Here is a 19,304-nt window from a genome sequence, read left to right as displayed (position 1 = left end):
GGATTTTTTTCCTTTCTGAAATCAGTTTGCCCACTTCTTGTTCAAAGAATCTCTGGTGGGTCTGCGTTGCTCCCAGAGGCTCAGAAAGCTGTCAAAAGTGCAGAGCTTCTGCGCCAAGTGGAAGCCAGGAAACTGCTCCCCATGCATCCCCAGGAAAAGATCCTGGCTCTACCATGAACATGCCTGTTCCCTGACGTGTTCACTATTGTACAAGAGTCCATGTCCATTTATTTAGTTCAGTGCTTCTGAGCGCTGGCTGCCCAAAGGAATAGCCTAGAAGCCTTTAAAAAAAAAACCTGATGGTGAAGGTTTCACCCCATTATGCTGCTTAATTGTGCTTTTTTTTTTTTTTTTTTTGGTTGGGGGAAGAGGTGGGCCCTGGCACTGGTATTTTTTTCCTTTTATTATTTTTATTTATTTTTTTTGAGATGGAGTTTTTGCTCTGTTGCCCAGACTGGAGTGCAATGGTGCGATCTCGGCTCACTGCAACCTCTGCCTCCCAGGTTCAAACAATTCTCATGCCTCAGCCTCCCAAGTAGCTGGGATTACAGGCATGCACCACCACGCCTGGCTAATTTTTGTATTTTTAGTAGAGATGAGGTTTCACCATGTTGGCCAGGCTGGTGTTAAACTCTTGACCTCAGGTGATCCACCCGCCTTGGCCTCCCAAAGTGCTGGGATTACAGGTGTGAGCCACTGCACCCAGTCTTTTTTGCCTTTTTTTTTTTTTTTTTTTTTGAGACAGAGTCCCTTCCTGTCACCCAGGCTGGAGTACAATGGGCAATCTCAGCTCATTGCAACCTCCACCTCCCAGGTTCAAGTGATTCTTCTGCCTCAGCCACCCAAGTAGCTGGGATTACAGGCGCATGCCACAACGCTCAGCTAATTTTTGTATTTTTAGTAGAGATGGGGTTTCACCATGTTGGCCAGGCTGGTGTTAAACTCTTGACCTCAGGTGATCCACCCGCCTTGGCCTCCCAAAGTGCTGGGATTACAGGTGTGAGCCACTGCACCCAGTCTTTTTTGCCTTTTTTTTTTTTTTTTTTTTTTGAGACAGAGTCCCTTCCTGTCACCCAGGCTGGAGTACAATGGGCAATCTCAGCTCATTGCAACCTCCACCTCCCAGGTTCAAGCGATTCTTCTGCCTCAGCCACCCAAGTAGCTGGGATTACAGGCGCATGCCACAACGCTCAGCTAATTTTTGTATTTTTAGTAGAGATGGGGTTTCACCATGTTGGCCAGGCTGGTATTGAACTCCTGACCTCATGATCCACCTGCCTTGGCCTCCCAAAGTGCTGGGACTACAGGCGTGAGCCACTGCACCCAGCCCCTTTTTTTCTTTTTAAATAGACTTTAATTTTAGAGCAGTTTTGGGGTCACAGCAAAATTGAGCATAAGACACAGATAGTTCCCACATACCCTCTGTCCGGCATGGTACATTTGTTACAATCCATGAATCTACACTGACACATCATCACCCCAAGTCCATAGTTTACATGAGGGTTCACTCTTGGTGTCTGTTCTACAGGTTTGGACAAAGGTGTCCTGACATGTATCTACCTCTGCAGAATCAGCAGTAGTCTCCCCGCCCTAAAATCCTCCGGCCCTGGTATTTTTACGAAGCGCTCCAAGTCACTTGAACGTTCAGCCAGGGCTGAGAACTATTGATTTAGTCTTACTGTGTGCCAGGCTTTGCTTTCAGCACTTTATAGGAGTTAATCCCTTAATCCTCATGTCACTGGGTTGATGGAGGTTCAGCTATTGTCCAGAGCTGTCAAGTGGCTTCTCCAACGCTGCGGAGCAGATGGGCCGGCATGTGAACCCAGGCACATTCGCTGCTAAGCCTGTCCCTTAACCACTATGCAGTACTGACTTTGCCAACTGCCTCTGCAATCGGCTTCGAATTGTCCTCGGGTGAAGAAGAAAAGTAAACTTTCCCCTGCAGTTCACACACACACAGTGCCCCTGGACAGAATTCCGCACCCTCCACACCGGAGCTCCTCCCCACCCACTGCCCCAGTTCTTCAGGGCCCTCTCCCCCAGCCCTACCTCCTGCGAATCCCACATCAGCTCATTGCTTTATTGTCCCTTACACATGACCTGATCATTCCAGCTCCGGTGCATCTGCCAGGAATGCCCTCCCCTCTTTCCACCCAGCCAAAATGTAATTCTTCCCCGTGGGGCTCGAGTTCTGTGCTCCTGGCTTCATTTCCTGAAGGCCCAGGCCACCGTGACCTCTCTTGTCCTAACCACCAGAAGTGCTGGCTGCCTTGGCTGTGCCTTTTGGAATTCAATGACACTGGATTTTGCAAATTGTGTACTGCTCCCTGTTTAATACCCAAAAGTCTCATCCCTGGGGAAGGAACCAAGTCTTCTACTAATTTCTTGTTTCCCTTCTCAAGTCCCATGCAGTGTGCTAAGCATGTATAGTTGCAGGTCCAGCAGGACACATGGGAGAACGGGGTGTTCCTGCTCATTTGGGGGCCACAGGTCACATCAGATATGGAGAGCAAGAACATTTGCTCCTCATCCCTGGTCTGTGGTATAAAATGCAGTTAGCGTCTTACAGAATTATTTTCCATCCCTTCCTACATGACTATTTTATTTGCTTCCCAGTGAACTGGAACCTGAGGTCTAAACCCCTTAGTATGGGATGGAAACCTTCCAAGATCTGGGCTCAGCCACCTCTTGGCACGTAACCATATCTCCTGATCCACCTGGGCCAGCCTCACTTTCCCTAGCATGGCCCCAGTCTCTGCCTGTTGCTTTGGTGTATTAAGAGAGTCCCTTTTCATTCTCTGAAGTGTCCTGTTTAAACAGTGAACAACGCAGTTACTCTACCTTCCCACCTACCACTTCCCCAAGTTCCAAATTAAAAATGGCTTATTTTCTCCTGGGAGGGCCTGAAGCTTTCCTGCCTCCTTCCACATTTAGGCTATTCCTTTTGCCTGGAATGATCACCCCTCCATCAACCACAGGCACACGCCATCTTTCCTGCCAAAATCCCACCCTGTATTTCCTGGTCTGCTTCAGCTGTTGAGCTCCCCAGGAAACCTCCCTTCATTATCTTGCATGCCCCCAACACCTGAATCCTTATAACTGGCACGCTTGTTAATGGTGCCTGGCACACACTGTCCTGTATTATAGCTGTTTGTATAGACAAGTCATTTCCCTTACTGGATGGGAGGCTCCTGAGAAAAGAGCCTAGGAACTTCACATCTTTATCGTCCACATAGTGGCTAACACAATGCTTTATACCTGGTAGACATTTCCTACCATTTTTTTGGCCGTATAACTTAAGACATGTCACATCTTCTCTGGGCCTCAGTTCCAACATCTGTAAGATAGTTCCAATTCCTGTATCTGTTAGGGTCTAATCAGGAAGACAAAAACCATTTTGAAGCATTTAGTGCAGGGTTGCACAGATGATTGAGCCAACAGGGAACACTGAGGTCACTCAGAGCCACTATCTCCTGGGCAGCACAGACAAAGGGAGGAGTCAAGACTCCGAGTTCCAGGTCACAGGCCACAGAGCAGAAACTGGACCTCTGGTAGTCTGTCCCATGGGACCTGGAACTATGAAAGAGATGGTTTCTTCCTTCTTCCCTTCCCAGCCCCCAATCTACTGTCTCTCTTTGGTCAAACACAGCAAGAAGCCAGCAGTCATGGGAGCCGGGTGTTGCAGCCTCAGAGGTCAGCCCTGGTGATAGAGAGCAGAACCGGGGAAGAAGGCAGGTGGGTGAGAACCGGCCTGGGAGAGACACAGCTCTGAGGTCCGTTTCGGCTCTTTAGGTGTGTGGTTCAATCAATCTGTTGAATAAATAACTGAATAAATTGGTAAATGTATGAGGAATCTCCTCATTGTTTTGAAAGGTATAAAGTTACTTATAGAAAATATGATCAAGAAATTCAGAGAATTCTTCCATCTCCAGGACAAACATAGTTTTGGGGCTTGGGAAAGACCAAAGTCTTTCCTATTCCTTCAGTTATAAAAATGATTATTGATAGCAGTTGTTAGGCAGCTAATAAAATACAGACACTTGGCTTAAGAAAATAATGATGACCTTCACCTGGTGCTATGGCCAAGGAAAGGACACGGATGTCATCGTGTGATTATTTATTGAGTGGAGCCCTCTTCCCCCTCCCTGCTGCAGTGGGAGGGAAGGCTCAAAACATTCGCAGCCACCGGAGGGGGAGCTTCAGAGGCCTCCCTCCCCCTGCATTCCTGGCTGAAGGGGTGAAGACACTACAGACCTCGTGTTTCCAGATCTTGTTTTCTTTCACTGGGAAGTGGAATGCATAATAAAATGGAATGCCTGTGGTGCAAAATAGTGGTTGTATAGTATCTAAATTCCAGAGATAATTCCAAATCTTTTTTTTTTTTTTTTTTTAGATGGAGCCTCGCTCTGTCACCCAGGTTGGAGTGCAGTGGTGCAATCTCAGCTCACTGCAATCTCCGCCCCTGGGTTCAAGCAACTCTCCTGCCTCAGCCTCCCAAGTAGCTGGGATTACAGGCACGTGCCACCACACCTGGCTAATTTTTGTATTTTTTTTTAGTAAAGACGAGGTTTCAACATGTTGCCTAGGCTGGTCTCAAACTCCTGACCTCAAGTGATCCACCTGCCTCAGCCTCCCAAAGTGCTGGGATTACAGGCATGAGCCAATGCACCTGGCTGAGAATTCCAAATCTTACCTCTAGCCAATACTTCAGCTTCTTCTTCTATGAACCCTGTCTTCAGGGCACCTGGTCGAGTTGCAGTTTGAGTTTCAGCAATTTTAATCTTGTTGGGAGCAGGGAAGTGACCTCAGGGCAGGCAATAAAGGATTATCCATTTTTCAGGCCACACAAGATTACTGATTTTATTTTTATTTTTGCTGGTGGAATCACCCACCTTAATGGTCAATAGGGAGATGTATGAAATAAGGCATGTGACCCTTGGGGTAGGATGAGCATGAGAATAAGGATGAAGAAGATGATGATGATTGAAACGTAGGGACTGAAAAGTATATCATTTTGATGGGTATATTGTGCTGGTAGCTAGAAAAAAATAAATCGTTCGTTTATGTCTTCCTTTTCTACTTGTTTCATCCTGTTCCCCAAACTCGTGTCTTCATATTCCTCTTTGATAGGGTTACTAGTCCTGTGGATTCTTGTCCTGCTTAGTTCTTACTCATATTTTTAACCCTTGTTCCCAAAGCACAAAATCATGCTAAGTTGGCTGAATCCTGAAGAACTTTTAGGATTAGCTCTTACAGAATTGATGGAACCAGCCTCCTCCTGCCCAAAATTAAATTACGTAGGCCCATGTATTAAGCATTGAATCAGAATCTCTGGAAGTAGAGCCCAGACATAGGTCTTCTTTCCCCTTTGCAAATAAGAAAAACCACAGAAATTATATCATCAGCCTAAGAGGATACACAAATGAACAAACCAAGCAAAGCAGTGACCCCCTCCATGCTAATGCCCATCTTCCAGGGTGCAACAGCCAGCTGTTCTGCTGTGACAGTGTATCCAGGCTTCCCTTGGTGAATAGCTTAAATCAATGATTCTCAAAGTGTGTTCCTTGGACTTCTGGAAGTCCCTAACACCCTTTTAGGGATCCTCAGGGTCAAAACTGTTATCCTAAAAATATTCAAACATACCCAGCAATCCCATTACTAGATATAAACCCAAAGGAATATAAATCATTCTATTACAAAGATATATGCACACATATGTTCATTGCAGCACCATTCACAATAGCAAAGACACGGAATCAACCCAAATGCCCATCAATGATAGACTGGATAAAGTAAATGTGGTACATATACACCACGGAATACTACACAGCCATAAAAAGGAACAAGATCATGTCCTCTGCAGGGACATGGATGGAGCTGGAAGCCATTATCCTCAGCAAACTAACACAGGAACAGAAAACCAAAAACCACATGTTCTCACTTAGAAGTGGGAGCTAAAAATATGAGAATACATGGACACAGGGAGGGGAACAACACACACTGGGGCCTGTCGGTGGACAGGGTTTGAGGGGGAGCAGTGTAAGGGGTAGAACATTAGGAAAAATAGCTAATGCATGCTGGGCTTAATATCTAAGTGATGGGTTAATAGGTGCAGAAAACCACCATGGCACACGTCACCTATGTAAGAAACCTGCACATCCTGCACATGTACCCCAGAACTTAAAATAAAAATTAAAAAAAAATTCAAACATTATTTGCCCTTTTCACTGTGTTGACGTGTACACTCATGATAAAAAGTAATGAAGGGTAAGTCTGTTGGTGGCTTAGCATGAATCATGGCAGTGGTCCCGAACCGTATTAGTTGCCATAGAATTCTGCATTTCCATACAGCCACAGTTAAAAACAACAAACAAAAAGTTTTACTTAATAATGCCCTTGATGCATCAGTAAAAATGGGGTAATTTTATTAAATCTTGATAACTCAGTAGCCCTTTTAATACCCCATGTAATAAAATGGGAAATATACACACGGCACCTCTGCTGGATTTCCTCAGATGGTGAACATCTTGAGGACAAGCTTCTGCATGATTAAGTTGCAAGCTGAACTAGCCACTGTTTTTATGGATTATCATTTTTACTCAAAAGAATAACAGACAAATGATGGTTATTCAGCCTTGGGTATTTGGCAGACATTTTCTGAAAAATGAACAAAACAAGCCTGCCACTTCAAGGAAAACTAAAAGTATTTGTTGCCAGTGATAAAATCCAAACTTTTAAGCTATCATTGCAGTCCCTTCTCTGAACTAGGGACTTCCAGTTTTTTCCAATATTCCTTCTGTTTTTTTCTCTATCTTCTCTCCTATGGGGACTCTCATTATATATATACTGTAAGCTGGTATACCATCAGGCTCCAGAACTATTTAATTTTCTACATTCTTTTCTCTTTGTGTTCCTAAAATTGGATAATCTCAATTGACCAACTTCAAGTTCATTGATTCTTATTCCATCTGCCCAAATCTGCTGTAGAGCCCTTTTGTGAATTTTTTATTTCAGTTACTGTAATTTTAAATCTCTAAATTTCTATTTGGTTTGTATGTGTAATTTCTATGTCTTTATTGAAACACCATTCTCATACTTTTTTTCAGATCTTTAGACATGGTTTTCTTTAGTTCTTTCAGCATATTTAAAATAGATAAAGTTTGTGTTTAGCAAGTCTAGGGACAGTTTCTATTGATTGCTTTTTCTGTGTATGGGCAATACTTTATGTTTCTTTGCATGTCACATAACTTTTGTTGAAAACTGGACATTTTAAACAATGTAATGTGGCAACTCTGGAAATGAGATTCTCCCACATCCCCAGGGCTTATTGTTGTTGTTTGCTTGCTTAGTGACTTTTCTGAACTAATTCTTTGTTGTCTGTGACCCCTGAAGTTTCTACTGAGTTAGCTTAGTGGTCAGCTAATGACTGGACAGAGATTTCCTTAGATGTCTGGAATCAATGGGTCTCCCAGTTTATTGAGGGGCTGTGTGTGCATGTTGAGGTATGAAGCATGCTTTCACACTCAGCCAGGCAATTGACAACTCTGCCTTAGCCTTCACTTCCTGCTAGTAGAGAGCCTTAAGGTCAGTTAGAGCTGCGAGCTCAGAATTTTCTCAGGTCTTTCGTAAGCACATGCACTGGACATGCTTAGGAAGGCTGCTCACAGCCTTATGCATGTGCATGGCCTCCTAGATCCCCAGGAGAATGTCTCAGCTTTTCAATGACCCCATGGGCATCTCATTCCCAGCTTTCCCTTTTAAGCTTTTTGGTTACCCTATTGTTTAACCCAATTGTAATTTACTGCCTCAAGCAGCCATGGTGTTAAACAATTGTCTTTATAATTTTTTTTTTTTTTTTTACAAATGCCCCTAGGGAAAAAGTTATTTTTGCTGGGTGAACTCTAAGTCAGATCACACAAAAACAGTCTTGTGAGTGGGGTCTTCCAGGGAATTACTAGGCAGGTCAAATAATGACAACTCTCTGGGTATGGGGCTTTGAAGGAGCCCCAACTTTGTCCTGCCCCCTCCAGCTGCTGCCAGGCTACTGGTTTTCACTGTGATTGTGGAGTCTTGGTTTTCAAGACTACTGTGGAGCTGGTTATGGGGGAATAGAACTAGGGCAGGTTAAAGCACCAGAAAACTGTTCTTACTGAGATTCAGCCATTTTTCTTGAATAAAGGCTCCCCAGATTGCCTTTAATTTTCAGAGCCCTGAAAAAGTTGATTCAGACAAGTTTTGCCAGTGTTCTTGTTGCATTTACAGAGGTGAGAATTTTCAGGGATCCTTCCTCTGAACTTCTAGCTCATATCCTCCATGCTTCTACTTTCTACCATACAACTTAGCACAGATTTGATTTACACTGTTCTCTGATAAATTAACATTCATATTATTTCCCTAAGTAGAATTTTGGAAAGCTTGTGCCCTTCATCAAAAGCTTAACAGTTTATAATATTTAAAAATTATTCTGATAAGATCAGTGATAATATTAAACAACGTGGTTTTAAAAAGTATTATTTAATAAAATGTATTAATATTTGGAAGATATCATGAGCCAAGTTTTTCCAAATGACCAATGTGTGATGTTACAAAATCATGCATAGGTAAAAGATGCACTTAAAATGCAATATAGGGCTGGGCATTGTGGCTCATGCCCGTAATCCCAGCACTTTGGGAGGCCAAGGCAGGCAGATCACCTGAGGTCAGGAGTTTGAGACGAGCCTGGCCAACATGGTGAAATCCCGTCTCTACTAAAAATACAAAAATTAGCCAGCCATGGTGGTGCATGCCTATAGTCCCAGCTACTTGGGAGGCTGAGGCAGAAGAATCACTTGAACCCTGGAGGTGGAGGTTGCAGTGAGCCGAGGTTGCAGTGAGCCAAGGTGGTGCCACTGTACTCCAGCCTGGGAGACAGAGCAAGACTCCGTCTCAAAAAGAAAAAAAAAAAAAAAGCAACATAGAATGATGGATTTTACGTAACAAGTATGGAAAGTTCACTGATGTGGTTTCAGATTCCACATTGTAACTAATCTTCATATATATCAAATAAGAATATTTTCAATCAGATGAAAAGATTATTAAAATATTCCTTTTTTTCCCAATACATTGATGTGTCAGGCCAGTTTTTCTACATATATTAATCAAAACCATGTATTGTATCACACTGAATGCACAGATACAAAAATCCAACCATCTTCTGTTAAGCTTGATATTAAAGATATATGAAAAAATTTAAAACTACTCTTATGAAATGTTGCTTTGCCTTGGAAAAATATATTTGTTTTCCATAAAAACATTATTTATGCTAATGTGCAATGAATTTATTCTTGTTATTTTAAAATGAACTAGTTAAAAATTTTTTATTGTAATGTGGTAAATATTGACAGATATAACCCATATAAACAAAAGTTCTTTGAAGTCCTCAATTATTTTTAAGAGTGTTAAAGAGTCTTGAAACCAAAATGTTTTCAGAAATTCTGGTTTAGACCACTTCTGGGGGTTCAAACTCAGAAGCTTCATTCAAGGTAACATGGACCTCTTTTTCTTTAATAAGGAAATGATTAATTTATAAAGAACCTAGAGAATTCAAGCAAGACTTTCACAGCAGGGGAGAGGAATGTTACTGCTTCCCTCCGCCAAAAGAAAAGACATGCAAGGAGGGAATTCAATTAATTGTTCAGGGAATTTCTTCCTGGATGGTTTTGCATTCCTGTCAAATCACTGTGGGGCACACAGGTCTCTCTGCCAGCATCCTGCAAAGATTCTACACCCTGACCCTACTAACACCATTTTAACTGCTACCATTGGAGTCCCTTCTCTGAACTCCTTTTTCCCATCCAGTCTGTTCTGTACACCTTAGCACAGACCTGATCTACAAGGTTCTCTGGAAAATTAATACTATTTCCCTCAGTCAATTTTTAGTCATTTGGGGGCTGGACATGATGTTTCAGGCGTCTCCTTCACTCCACTGCAGCTCCTAACATAATGCTGGGCACCACGGTGCCCATTACTCTATGCAAGTCTGCCATTTGGCTGATCAAGATTGAAGACTTAGGACAGAAACACTTTATTTGCAGAATGATCTCTACACTGTGTCGTTTCCTTTCTGGTAATGTTAGTTTTCTAACAGCAACCACAGAGCCAGGCAGCCAGGGCAGAAGGCTCTTTCTTATCCCGGCTCTATGGCTTTCCAGCTTTGTCACTTTGGGGAAATAACTCCTTTCAACCTCAGTTTTGCCCACAGGGAGGAGGCAGACATTGTTTAATGTAGGAGTCACCCAGCAGATGCTGGCTTCCTTGCCCGATTTTCTTCCCCTCTTCTTTAGGATGCTTCGAGATAATTAGCAAAGACGTGTCAGCCACAAATCATAACTCTTTCAAAGGCACTCATTAGCCAGTGAGAAGTTAATTATACTTAATCCAGTTCCCTTTTCTCTTCATTGACTGTACTTAGGATGGATTATAAATCTCTTATCAACTAAAACATGTTTCATAAAATTATACATCACAAAATTATGACAATCTCCCATCTGTTTATTTAGTTGTTAAGAATTTAAATAGAGTGTATTTAACTCAATGATTTTCTCCATGTTTTTCTAAAATTCTTTTGTTTTCTCTCCTTGATTCTTGAGAATCATCTCTGCTCCCCACCTCTCCTGATTTCTTACTGCTTTACTGCCCCTTGTGCCTCTCAGCCTTCTTTTCTTTTCTTCCTTTCTCTCTCTTCTACACAAGTCATGGTACCTTCAGGGGAGGTGGTTTCTCTGCAGAGGGCTCATGGACTGGATAGTCAGGATATCAAAATTACTTGGGATTTCCCAGTAGTCCCTATTGCCCACCCTTCCACAGCCCCCCCGCCTTTTTCTTTCTTTCTTTTTTTTTTTTTTTTTTGAGACAAAGTCTTGCTCTGCCATCCAGGCTGGAGTAGCTGGGACTACTGGTGTGTATCACCATGCCTGGCTAATTTTTAAATTTTTTACAGAGATGGAGTCTTGCCATGTTTCCCAGGCAGGTCTTGAACTCATAGGCTCAACTGATCCTCCCACCTCAGCCTCCTGAAGTGCTGGGATTACAGGTGTGAGCCACTGTGCTCAGCTTGTAGTGCTTTTTTATGCTGTCAGTGCTTAATGGAGGCCAAATCTCCAAGAATTAATTGAAAAGATTCATGAAGAAGACAGTGTTGTAAACCAAAAATTAAATTCTAAGCCGCACCACTGCCCCCACACCCCTTGGCCAAGGGGATCCCTAAGAAACCTAAAAAACTAGTTCAGGCCATGACAGGAAGGGTGTTGGACGCGCCTCATTATACCCTCCTCTCTTTGGAGTTTAGGCACAACTGACCACTACTGACATTAAAATAGAGATCATAAGACTCACAGCAGACTCTGTAGCAGGAAGATACCCAACTCCAACCTGATTCTGGTATAGCATCACATCACAAAGAGCAGGTCCTAAAGAAAATCAGAGTATTTGACTCTAAAAATATATTTCTTTGATATATTTTTAAATGGCCCTGCAAAGCCATACTCTTGTGGGAGGAAATCTGCATTCTGTAGTGATTCTCCTTCCCTTTCCAGGTCTTTTCCCGATTCAGGAGAGAATCTGACACCTTCTAAGGTCCAGAGAGGACATTTACCATTTATTCCCTCTGAAGCCTGCTACTTAGGGGCTGCCTCTACATACAAGAACCTTGGCTTCCACAACCCACTTATCTTAACTCAACAATTTCTTTCTGCTGGCTTCAACTCTTTAGGGAAAGCTTAACTCTTCTGACCAATTACCAATCAGAAAATCTTGGAATCTACCTATGACCTATAATCTTGCCCCCACCCCCCACTTCAAAATGTCCCATCTTTCTGGGCTGAATCAACGTGCACCTTATACGTATTGATTTATGTCTTTGCCTGTAACTTCTGTCTCCCTAAAATGTATAAAACCAAACTGTAAAAACTGACTACCTTGGGCACTTGTTCTCAGGACCCCTTGAGGATGTGCCCCAGCCATGGTCACTCATATTTGGCTCAAAATAAATCTCTTTAAATATTTCACAGTTTTTTTTTTTTTTCGCCAACAATCTGGATGACATGAAACTGCAGCAATAGACATTTTTCTTCATCTGAGAAGAGTCCGCTTGAATGGCGGAGCCCTAAGCCTGATTGACAGTGATGAGGATGAGGCTGTCTCCAAGGGTAGGCCAAGGCCAATTTGCATCAGAATGGCTTTGAGATCTTTAAAAGCAGATTCTCAGGCCCTTGACCTAGGGATTCTGATTCAAGAATTTTAAACAGAGTTCTCTGATGATTCTTCTGCATGATTCTTCAGCACCGGAGATATCTTTGTCTCGGCACTGCCCCCTTCTTGAAGAATTTGCCTGGTATAACATTTCTTCTTTGCAAAGTCCCTTAATATTGGTCTTCTCATTTAAACCTCAGAATAACTTAGTGAAATAGGAGTGCAGGTATTGTTTTCTCCAGAAAGTTGCGTTAAATTTTATTCTATGTGTGCTCTTGGCCAAGGCAAAGTCCAATATCAGCCATGGGTCAAGCTTGGCCAATCTCAGCCGCTCCTGAATGGCTTCTACCCAAGAGCCAGGTTGCCAACTCAACAAGACATTATTGAAATTGGGATTAGATGTCTTTGCCTTCTGAAAATGAGACATATGTGAGCTGGGACTCAACACTTGAGGGTTTATGAGGACATATAGGATTGTGGAGGCAAGGGGTCCCTTCAGTGGGGAAGAGAAAGGATGACCATGTTATATCTGTGTCTCACACTGACCCTTCCTGGGTTAGATATTTGTGTGTATTTCACGCAAAGAACAGTGAATAAAGATCCAAGCATTTCCTCTCAGACCAAGCCAGACCCACAGCTCCTGCCTTCTAAAAATGATTGTTGACTTCTGGGCTGGCTGATACTTACAGTGAGGTCAGCAATATTACAATTACAATGCGGTCAAATGAGATTAATAAGGGTGCAACATACAAAACACAGGTAACAAATTTTTACTGGGATTGCAGTGTCTGGAGAAGAGTTCCAGTGGGAAAGGACCCAGTAAATTATGTCAGGCTGCAGGCTCCTTGTGATGCTGAACAATGATGGGAGGAGCCACAGGAGCAGCGTCCATCCTGAACTGAGAGAGCAGGCTTCGTTCCATCCAGCATTCTGTTCCTCCCCTGCTGGGCCAAAGCTGAAAACCTGGCTTGATCTATGTGAGTCAGAATGGCCTGTGGACATGGGTTTCCAGCCAGTGGAGCTCACGGGCTGTGGTTTAGACTTTTAGTCGCATTCAATTAAAAAGGAAACAGCACTGTCCTTCATATACGTAGTCCTATCATGGTATTATCTTTACGGCCTCTAGCAAGAATGACACCCTCTTAGCAAGGTCTTCAAAAGATTTGAGGGTTCTCTATGCCATTCCAGCACATGAAGAATTGTATTTTACTTATTTGTGTACAATGTCTCACTCTAGAAAAATGCTTTTTCAAATTCCCATAACATAAAAATGATGTAAAAGGCAAGAAGAAGAAATTAGAATATAAAACATTTTCCCCATTCATCTAAGTAATTCTCAGCATTTTATTCTTTTTTTTTTTTTTTAAAGTGAAAACAAGTTTATTAAGAAAGTGAAGGAATAAAAGAATGGCTGCTCCATAGGCAGAGCAGCCTTGAGGGCTGCTGGTTGCTCATTTTTATGATTGTTTCTTGATGATATGCTAAATAAGGGGTGGAATTATTCATGAGTTTTCCAAGAAAGGGGTGGGGAATTCTTGGAACTGAGGGTTTCTCCCCCTCTTAGACCATATAAGGTAATGTCCTGACCCTGCCATGGCATTTGTAAACTGTCATGGTGCAATCCTCAGCATTTTCCATTTGAGGCAGCGTTGAGGAAAGTTTCAAGGGAGGATGCTGATTGCCTAGGATTCTCAGCACTGGGGGCACCGGAGCCCAGAGGTCAGTTGCCTTTGGCCACAAACTCTTTTCCAGGGAGATCACAGATCTCCTTGAACATGCAGTAAAATGATGGTCATTTTCTCTGTGTGCCATGGTGTGAAAATGTTGGCATGCATGTCCAAATGTGGCAAACTTATCTATATATTCTCTTCATCCTAGCTGTACCAAAAATGATGCTGCTGTCTATCAAATCTCAGCTAAAAACTCTTTTGGAATGATCTGTTGTTCTGCTTCCGTTGAGGTTGAGTGCTCATCAGAGAACCCACAATTGTCTCCTAATCTGGAAGATGACAGGGATAGGGGTTGGAAACATGAAACAGGGACACATGAAGAAGAAAGTGCAAATCAGATTGATGAGAAGGAACATCCTTATAAGGAAGAAGAAAGCATCTCCCCGGGCACTCCCAGGTCAGCTGACTCCTCCCCCTCCAAATCCAACCATTCACTCTCCCTCCAGTCATTGGGCAATCTTGACATTAGTGTGTCCAGTTCTGAAAATCCTTTGGGTGTTAAAGGAACAAGGCACACTGGAGAGGCTTATGATCCAAGTAACACAGAAGAAATTGCAAATGGGTTGCTTTTTCTTAATTCAAGTCATATTTATGAAAAACAAGACGGATGTTGCCACAAGACAGTGCATTCCATGGCATCAAAGTTCACGGATGGTGACCTGAACAATGATGGTCCTCATGATGAAGGCTTACGCTCTAGTCAGCAAAATCCCAAAGTACAGAAATACATTAGCCTCAGCCTCCCGCTGTCTGAGGCAACTGCACACATTTACCCAGGTGACAGTGCCGTGGCCAACAAACAACCCAGCCCACAGCTTTCCAGTGAAGACTCTGACAGTGACTATGAACTTTGCCCAGAGATAACCCTAACCTACACCGAGGAGTTTTCAGATGATGACCTGGAGTATCTGGAATGTTCTGATGTTATGACGGATTACTCTAATGCAGTTTGGCAAAGGAACCTGCTGGGGACTGAGCATGTTTTTTTATTAGAAAGCGATGACGAAGAGATGGAATTCGGTGAGCATTGCCTGGGTGGGTGTGAGCATTTCCTCAGTGGAATGGGTTGTGGGTCTTGGGTGTCAGGTGACGCTGGGCCTATGGTTGCCACTGCTGGCTTCTGTGGTCATCACTCACAACCCCAAGAAGTTGGGGTGAGGAGCAGCAGAGTCTCCAAGCACGGTCCCTCATCCCCACAAACAGGGATGACTCTCATTTTGGGACCTCACCAGGATGGAACGTCTTCAGTGACAGAACAGGGGAGATATAAACTCCCCACTGCTCCCGAGGCTGCTGAAAATGATTATCCAGGAATTCAAGGAGAAACCAGAGACAGCCACCAAGCAAGAGAGGAATTTGCCAGTGACAATCTGCTCAACATGGATGAATCAGTAAGAGAGACAGAGATGAAGCTCTTGTCTGGTGAGTCGGAAAACTCAGGGATGAGCCAGTGTTGGGAGACGGCAGCTGACAAGAGAGTGGGGGGAAAGGACTTATGGAGCAAGACGGGTTCACAGAAATCTGCCAGGGTGAGGCAGCCGGGAATGAAGGGAAATCCCAAGAAGCCGAATGCCAAACTGAGAGAAAGTACAACAGAAGGTACCCTTCATCTCTGCTCTGCCAAAGAATCTGCTAAGCCCCCACTAACCCAGAGTGATAAAAGAGAGACTTCTCACACCACAGCAGCAGCGACTGGTCGGAATTCCCATGCTGATGCAAGACAATGTGCTATTTCAACCCAGGCAGAGCAAGAAGCAAAAACCCTTCAAACTTCAACAGACTCAGTCTCCAAAGAAGGCAACACAAATTGCAAGGGAGAAGGCATGCAAGTTAATACTCTATTTGAAACAAGCCAGGTTCCAGACTGGAGTGATCCTCCTCAGGTAAGACTTTTCTTTTAAAGAAATTACGAGATAAAAAGAACCGTGTGTGTGTGTGTGTGTGCGCGCGCGCGCGTGTGTGTCTCTTCCTTTACTTCACATTCACAATTGCTATACCATAATGTAAATCAAAATAAGTTTCCCAACACCATCAGGGTACTTGTGCATGACAGCTGCTGCTGCTCGGAAGGAAATCTGGTTTTGAAAAAAAGGCCCAGATAAACCCTAAGCCATCCTAATTATAGCAAAAGACTGATAGAAGTTAAGAGGCACTAATGGGATTCTGGACAGCTGGAAAAAGAAATCTGATATTTTGTCTGCTGCATGTGTTTTACCAGGCAATGCCACTATTCAGAAAGTTTCTCAAGCAAATGTTTTGGGTGTAGCCTTTAAAGGAAGAAGGGGGAAAAAAACATTGTTTTTAGTCATTTGCAGGGAAGTGCTTTGAAAATGATAGGTCTTGGCTTTAATCAGAATTTGTGGTATGAATGAAAGACTTCAGCGTGTCTGAAAGACGTGTAGAGTTCACTTTTTCTGTGATGCTAGGGAAAGCAGGCAGAGTAACTGTTGCCTCACTGGTGGGATGTTTTTGATTGGACGTTTGTCTTATTTTGTTTAAAACAGAGTATAAAAGAGGCTAAGAGAAAAAAAGCTGCCAAGAAATAAATTTGTTTTCCCTTATTACTGATTTGGGAGTGTAAAGAGATGGAATTAAATTTATAGGAATAATCAATGCACAAAAGATGTTGTGCTTGATACATAACTTATATTTTTAATGATATTTTCAGTTTCAAAGGGTCCCAAATGAGCTTTGGACTTACGCTGTAATATGGGCAAGATTTGAGTTTTGTAAATAAATACCTAAGAAAACTTATTTGTCTGTTATTTTTACTATACTTTGTATTCCCCTTTTTCCCAATTTTGTACTAGAAAACTAGTATTATTTTTATAGAAGACTAGAGACACTCCAAAGATAAAATATTCCCAATGCAAAGTGACTTAACTCTGTGAAAATATTAAAAATTGGCACACGAATTTCTAAAGACCCAGTCATAAAAAAGCCAATCTAAAAATCTCCAGATTTTAGGTAACTGTTGACTGAGCAAATTGTTCTGTTCTGCTGGCCAAACTGGCCAGGTAAAAGCCACATTTATATTTTACTTTTCACAGGAGAATCAGATTCTCCCATCCAGTTATTTAACACATGGCTCTTAGCAGCTCACACACCAATGACCACAGTTTCATGCCCAAGATAAGCTTAGGGAGGTGCTTTGACCATATGTTAATACAAAATAAAATGACAATGTTAATTTTTTCATGTTGATAAACATGGCATTTCCTTTTCTAGTCATAAAATGCTCTTCCGTGCTCAGCTAAGTGCTTTTTTTACAGTCATTTATCCACTCAAAGTGTTTCACTGGACAAATTACTTTATTATTATTGAAGGTGGGGGAAGGTGATAAAGTAGCTCAAAAGAAGTGGAAGGGAAGGGGGCTATTTACCTATTTATTGACGATATTGGTTTTAGACCCACCATTGTGGAAGGCAATTGCTGTCTCATCCATCTGCCCCAAATTTCAAAGAGCTGGAGGGAGGAGCCCCCTTTGTCATCCTCAGCTTGTGACCTAAACTGAATTCTGAGATCGAGAGCCCTGGCTCACTTGTTTACTAGCAAGTCAGTCAAGTAAAATGGGCCATTTCTGGGACCCAGGTCATCTATCTCATGTACTCTATGGAAGGTCTCGTGGAACTCTTTGGCTTACACACTCACACACACATTCATCACTATATACCCACTCCACCAGGTATCAGCTGAAGGTCCAACCTGTGCTCTGTGGTGTGACTAAGGCAATTACCTCAGAACCGTGAACACTGTTGTTCAGAAAGCAAACCGAAGGGCTTGCATTTTCTGCAAGTGGTGAGACCTTTTCTCACTTTGCTGTGGTCAGTAGCAGAGCTGACCTCTCACTCAAGGGATAACCAGAAATGTGAATAGAAGCTGTACATTTAAGAGCAGTTCCGTGCAGCCTGGAGTTAGAAGTACGATCTTTCTATCTGTGGTGTTTATTTTCCTTTGAGTAAAGCAGGAAAATTTTGCCACAGGGACTGGCATATTTGAGATTCTTTTACCCACGCAAAAAGTTTCTATTTAGTTGTAGGAGATACCTGTATTTTCTACACACGTATACAATGTAGCCAAATTTACAGCAAGTGGCTAACTATCATCACAGATATGACACAGAAGCACTGGGGGTCACTGGGAATTAAATTCAACTTTTTAAAATAATACTGTTCACAAAAAGATAGGTGACTCTCTCCATAAGAAATTTAAAAGACATTTTAAATATTTATTCTCAGACATTTGAGGTTTATGGGGACCTAAAAATTTGAAATGGTTAAAATCCTGGGTTGGGAGTCATAGCAATAAATTTGCCCACTCTTTTTCCTTTTATCTTTTTTGAGACAGAGTCTTGCTATTGTTGCCTGGGCTGGAGCAATGGCACGATCTCGGCTCACTGCAACCTCCGCCTCTCAGGTTCAAGAGATTCTCCTGCCTCAGCCTCCTGAGTAGCTGAGATTACAGGCACCCGCCACCACACCTGGCTAATTTTCATATTTTTAGTAGAGACAGGGTTTCACCATATTGATCAGGCTGGTCTCGAACTCCTGACCTCAGGTGATCCACCCACCTCAGCCTCCCAAAGTGTTGGGATTACAGGCATGAGCCACCACGCTCGGTCAAATTTGCCCACTCTTGAGTCTTGCCTGATTCACTTACCTTTAGGTGCCTTTTTGCAGAAACAGTGACCAGCAGTTTACTTCCTAGTATTTTCTCTTCATCTGCATACCGTTTTTAGCATGCTGAGAAAAACTCCATCTCTCTAATGTTCTAAGAACAAGGCCATATTGTAGACTATCTCCTGCCTAAACACGCATCTCTAGGTATATTCACTTCCTGTCTCCCTTTCTCTCTTTTAGAATGCAAGGCCATCTTGCTGTTGTCTTGAAATAGTACCTACCCAGGCTAATTAATATTGGATAGCCCCCAGTTTCTCTATATTTATGGAAGATTATAAAGTTAATCCCAGTTTGGGAGTGGAAAACAGAGAGGGTACCCCAGGCTAACTTGAATCATCTTCAAGGATCACACCGCCAACTCTTCACCTTGGTTTTTAGCTCACTTTCCTCGTCCAACTCAGAGGCAAGGCCTGACAGCCTGCCCATCTTAAGTTTCTCGGCAGCCACACTGGGGTAAGATCATCCTCCCTCTTAAATCAGAAGTGCTGCGTCTGTGCTCCTCCACAGCTGCCCAGGTTCGCCCCAGAGGGAGTTGCATTTCTGTATGGGGTCACGGGATCACAAGTGTACAGTAAGGAAATGTGTTCTTGGGCTCTGGTAATTAAGAATCTTCCTGATCAGGAATCAGCACTAAGCACAGAATTGAGCCCCGTGATGGAAGGGAATT

General features: G+C 42.8%; 1 protein-coding gene across 7 annotated transcripts in view; it reads left to right on the top strand.

Moving 5' to 3' along the window:
• The window catches only part of ALPK2 (alpha kinase 2), a 148,230-nt gene that overhangs the window by 33,980 nt on the left and 94,946 nt on the right, over positions 1-19,304 (top strand). For 5 of the 7 annotated variants that reach the window (XR_010151955.1, XR_010151954.1, XM_016933807.4 and 2 more), the window contains one exon: positions 14,107-15,841. Coding sequence is in view for 4 of the 7 variants with exons in the window: in XM_016933807.4 (XP_016789296.3) it covers positions 14,107-15,841 (1,735 nt within the window). In the remaining 3 variants the exon portion in view is untranslated. Of the gene's footprint in view, positions 1-10,866; positions 13,206-14,106; positions 15,842-19,304 lie in introns of those variants that run through there. The other 2 variants (XR_010151956.1, XM_063795759.1) reach the window with 1 other exon arrangement.

The sequence above is a fragment of the Pan troglodytes genome, chromosome 17 (assembly GCF_028858775.2).
Source record: "Pan troglodytes isolate AG18354 chromosome 17, NHGRI_mPanTro3-v2.0_pri, whole genome shotgun sequence".
Classification (NCBI taxonomy): domain Eukaryota; kingdom Metazoa; phylum Chordata; class Mammalia; order Primates; family Hominidae; genus Pan; species Pan troglodytes.
The sequence above is the reverse complement of the archived record's forward strand: the minus strand, read 5'-3'. Positions and strand labels throughout refer to the sequence as shown.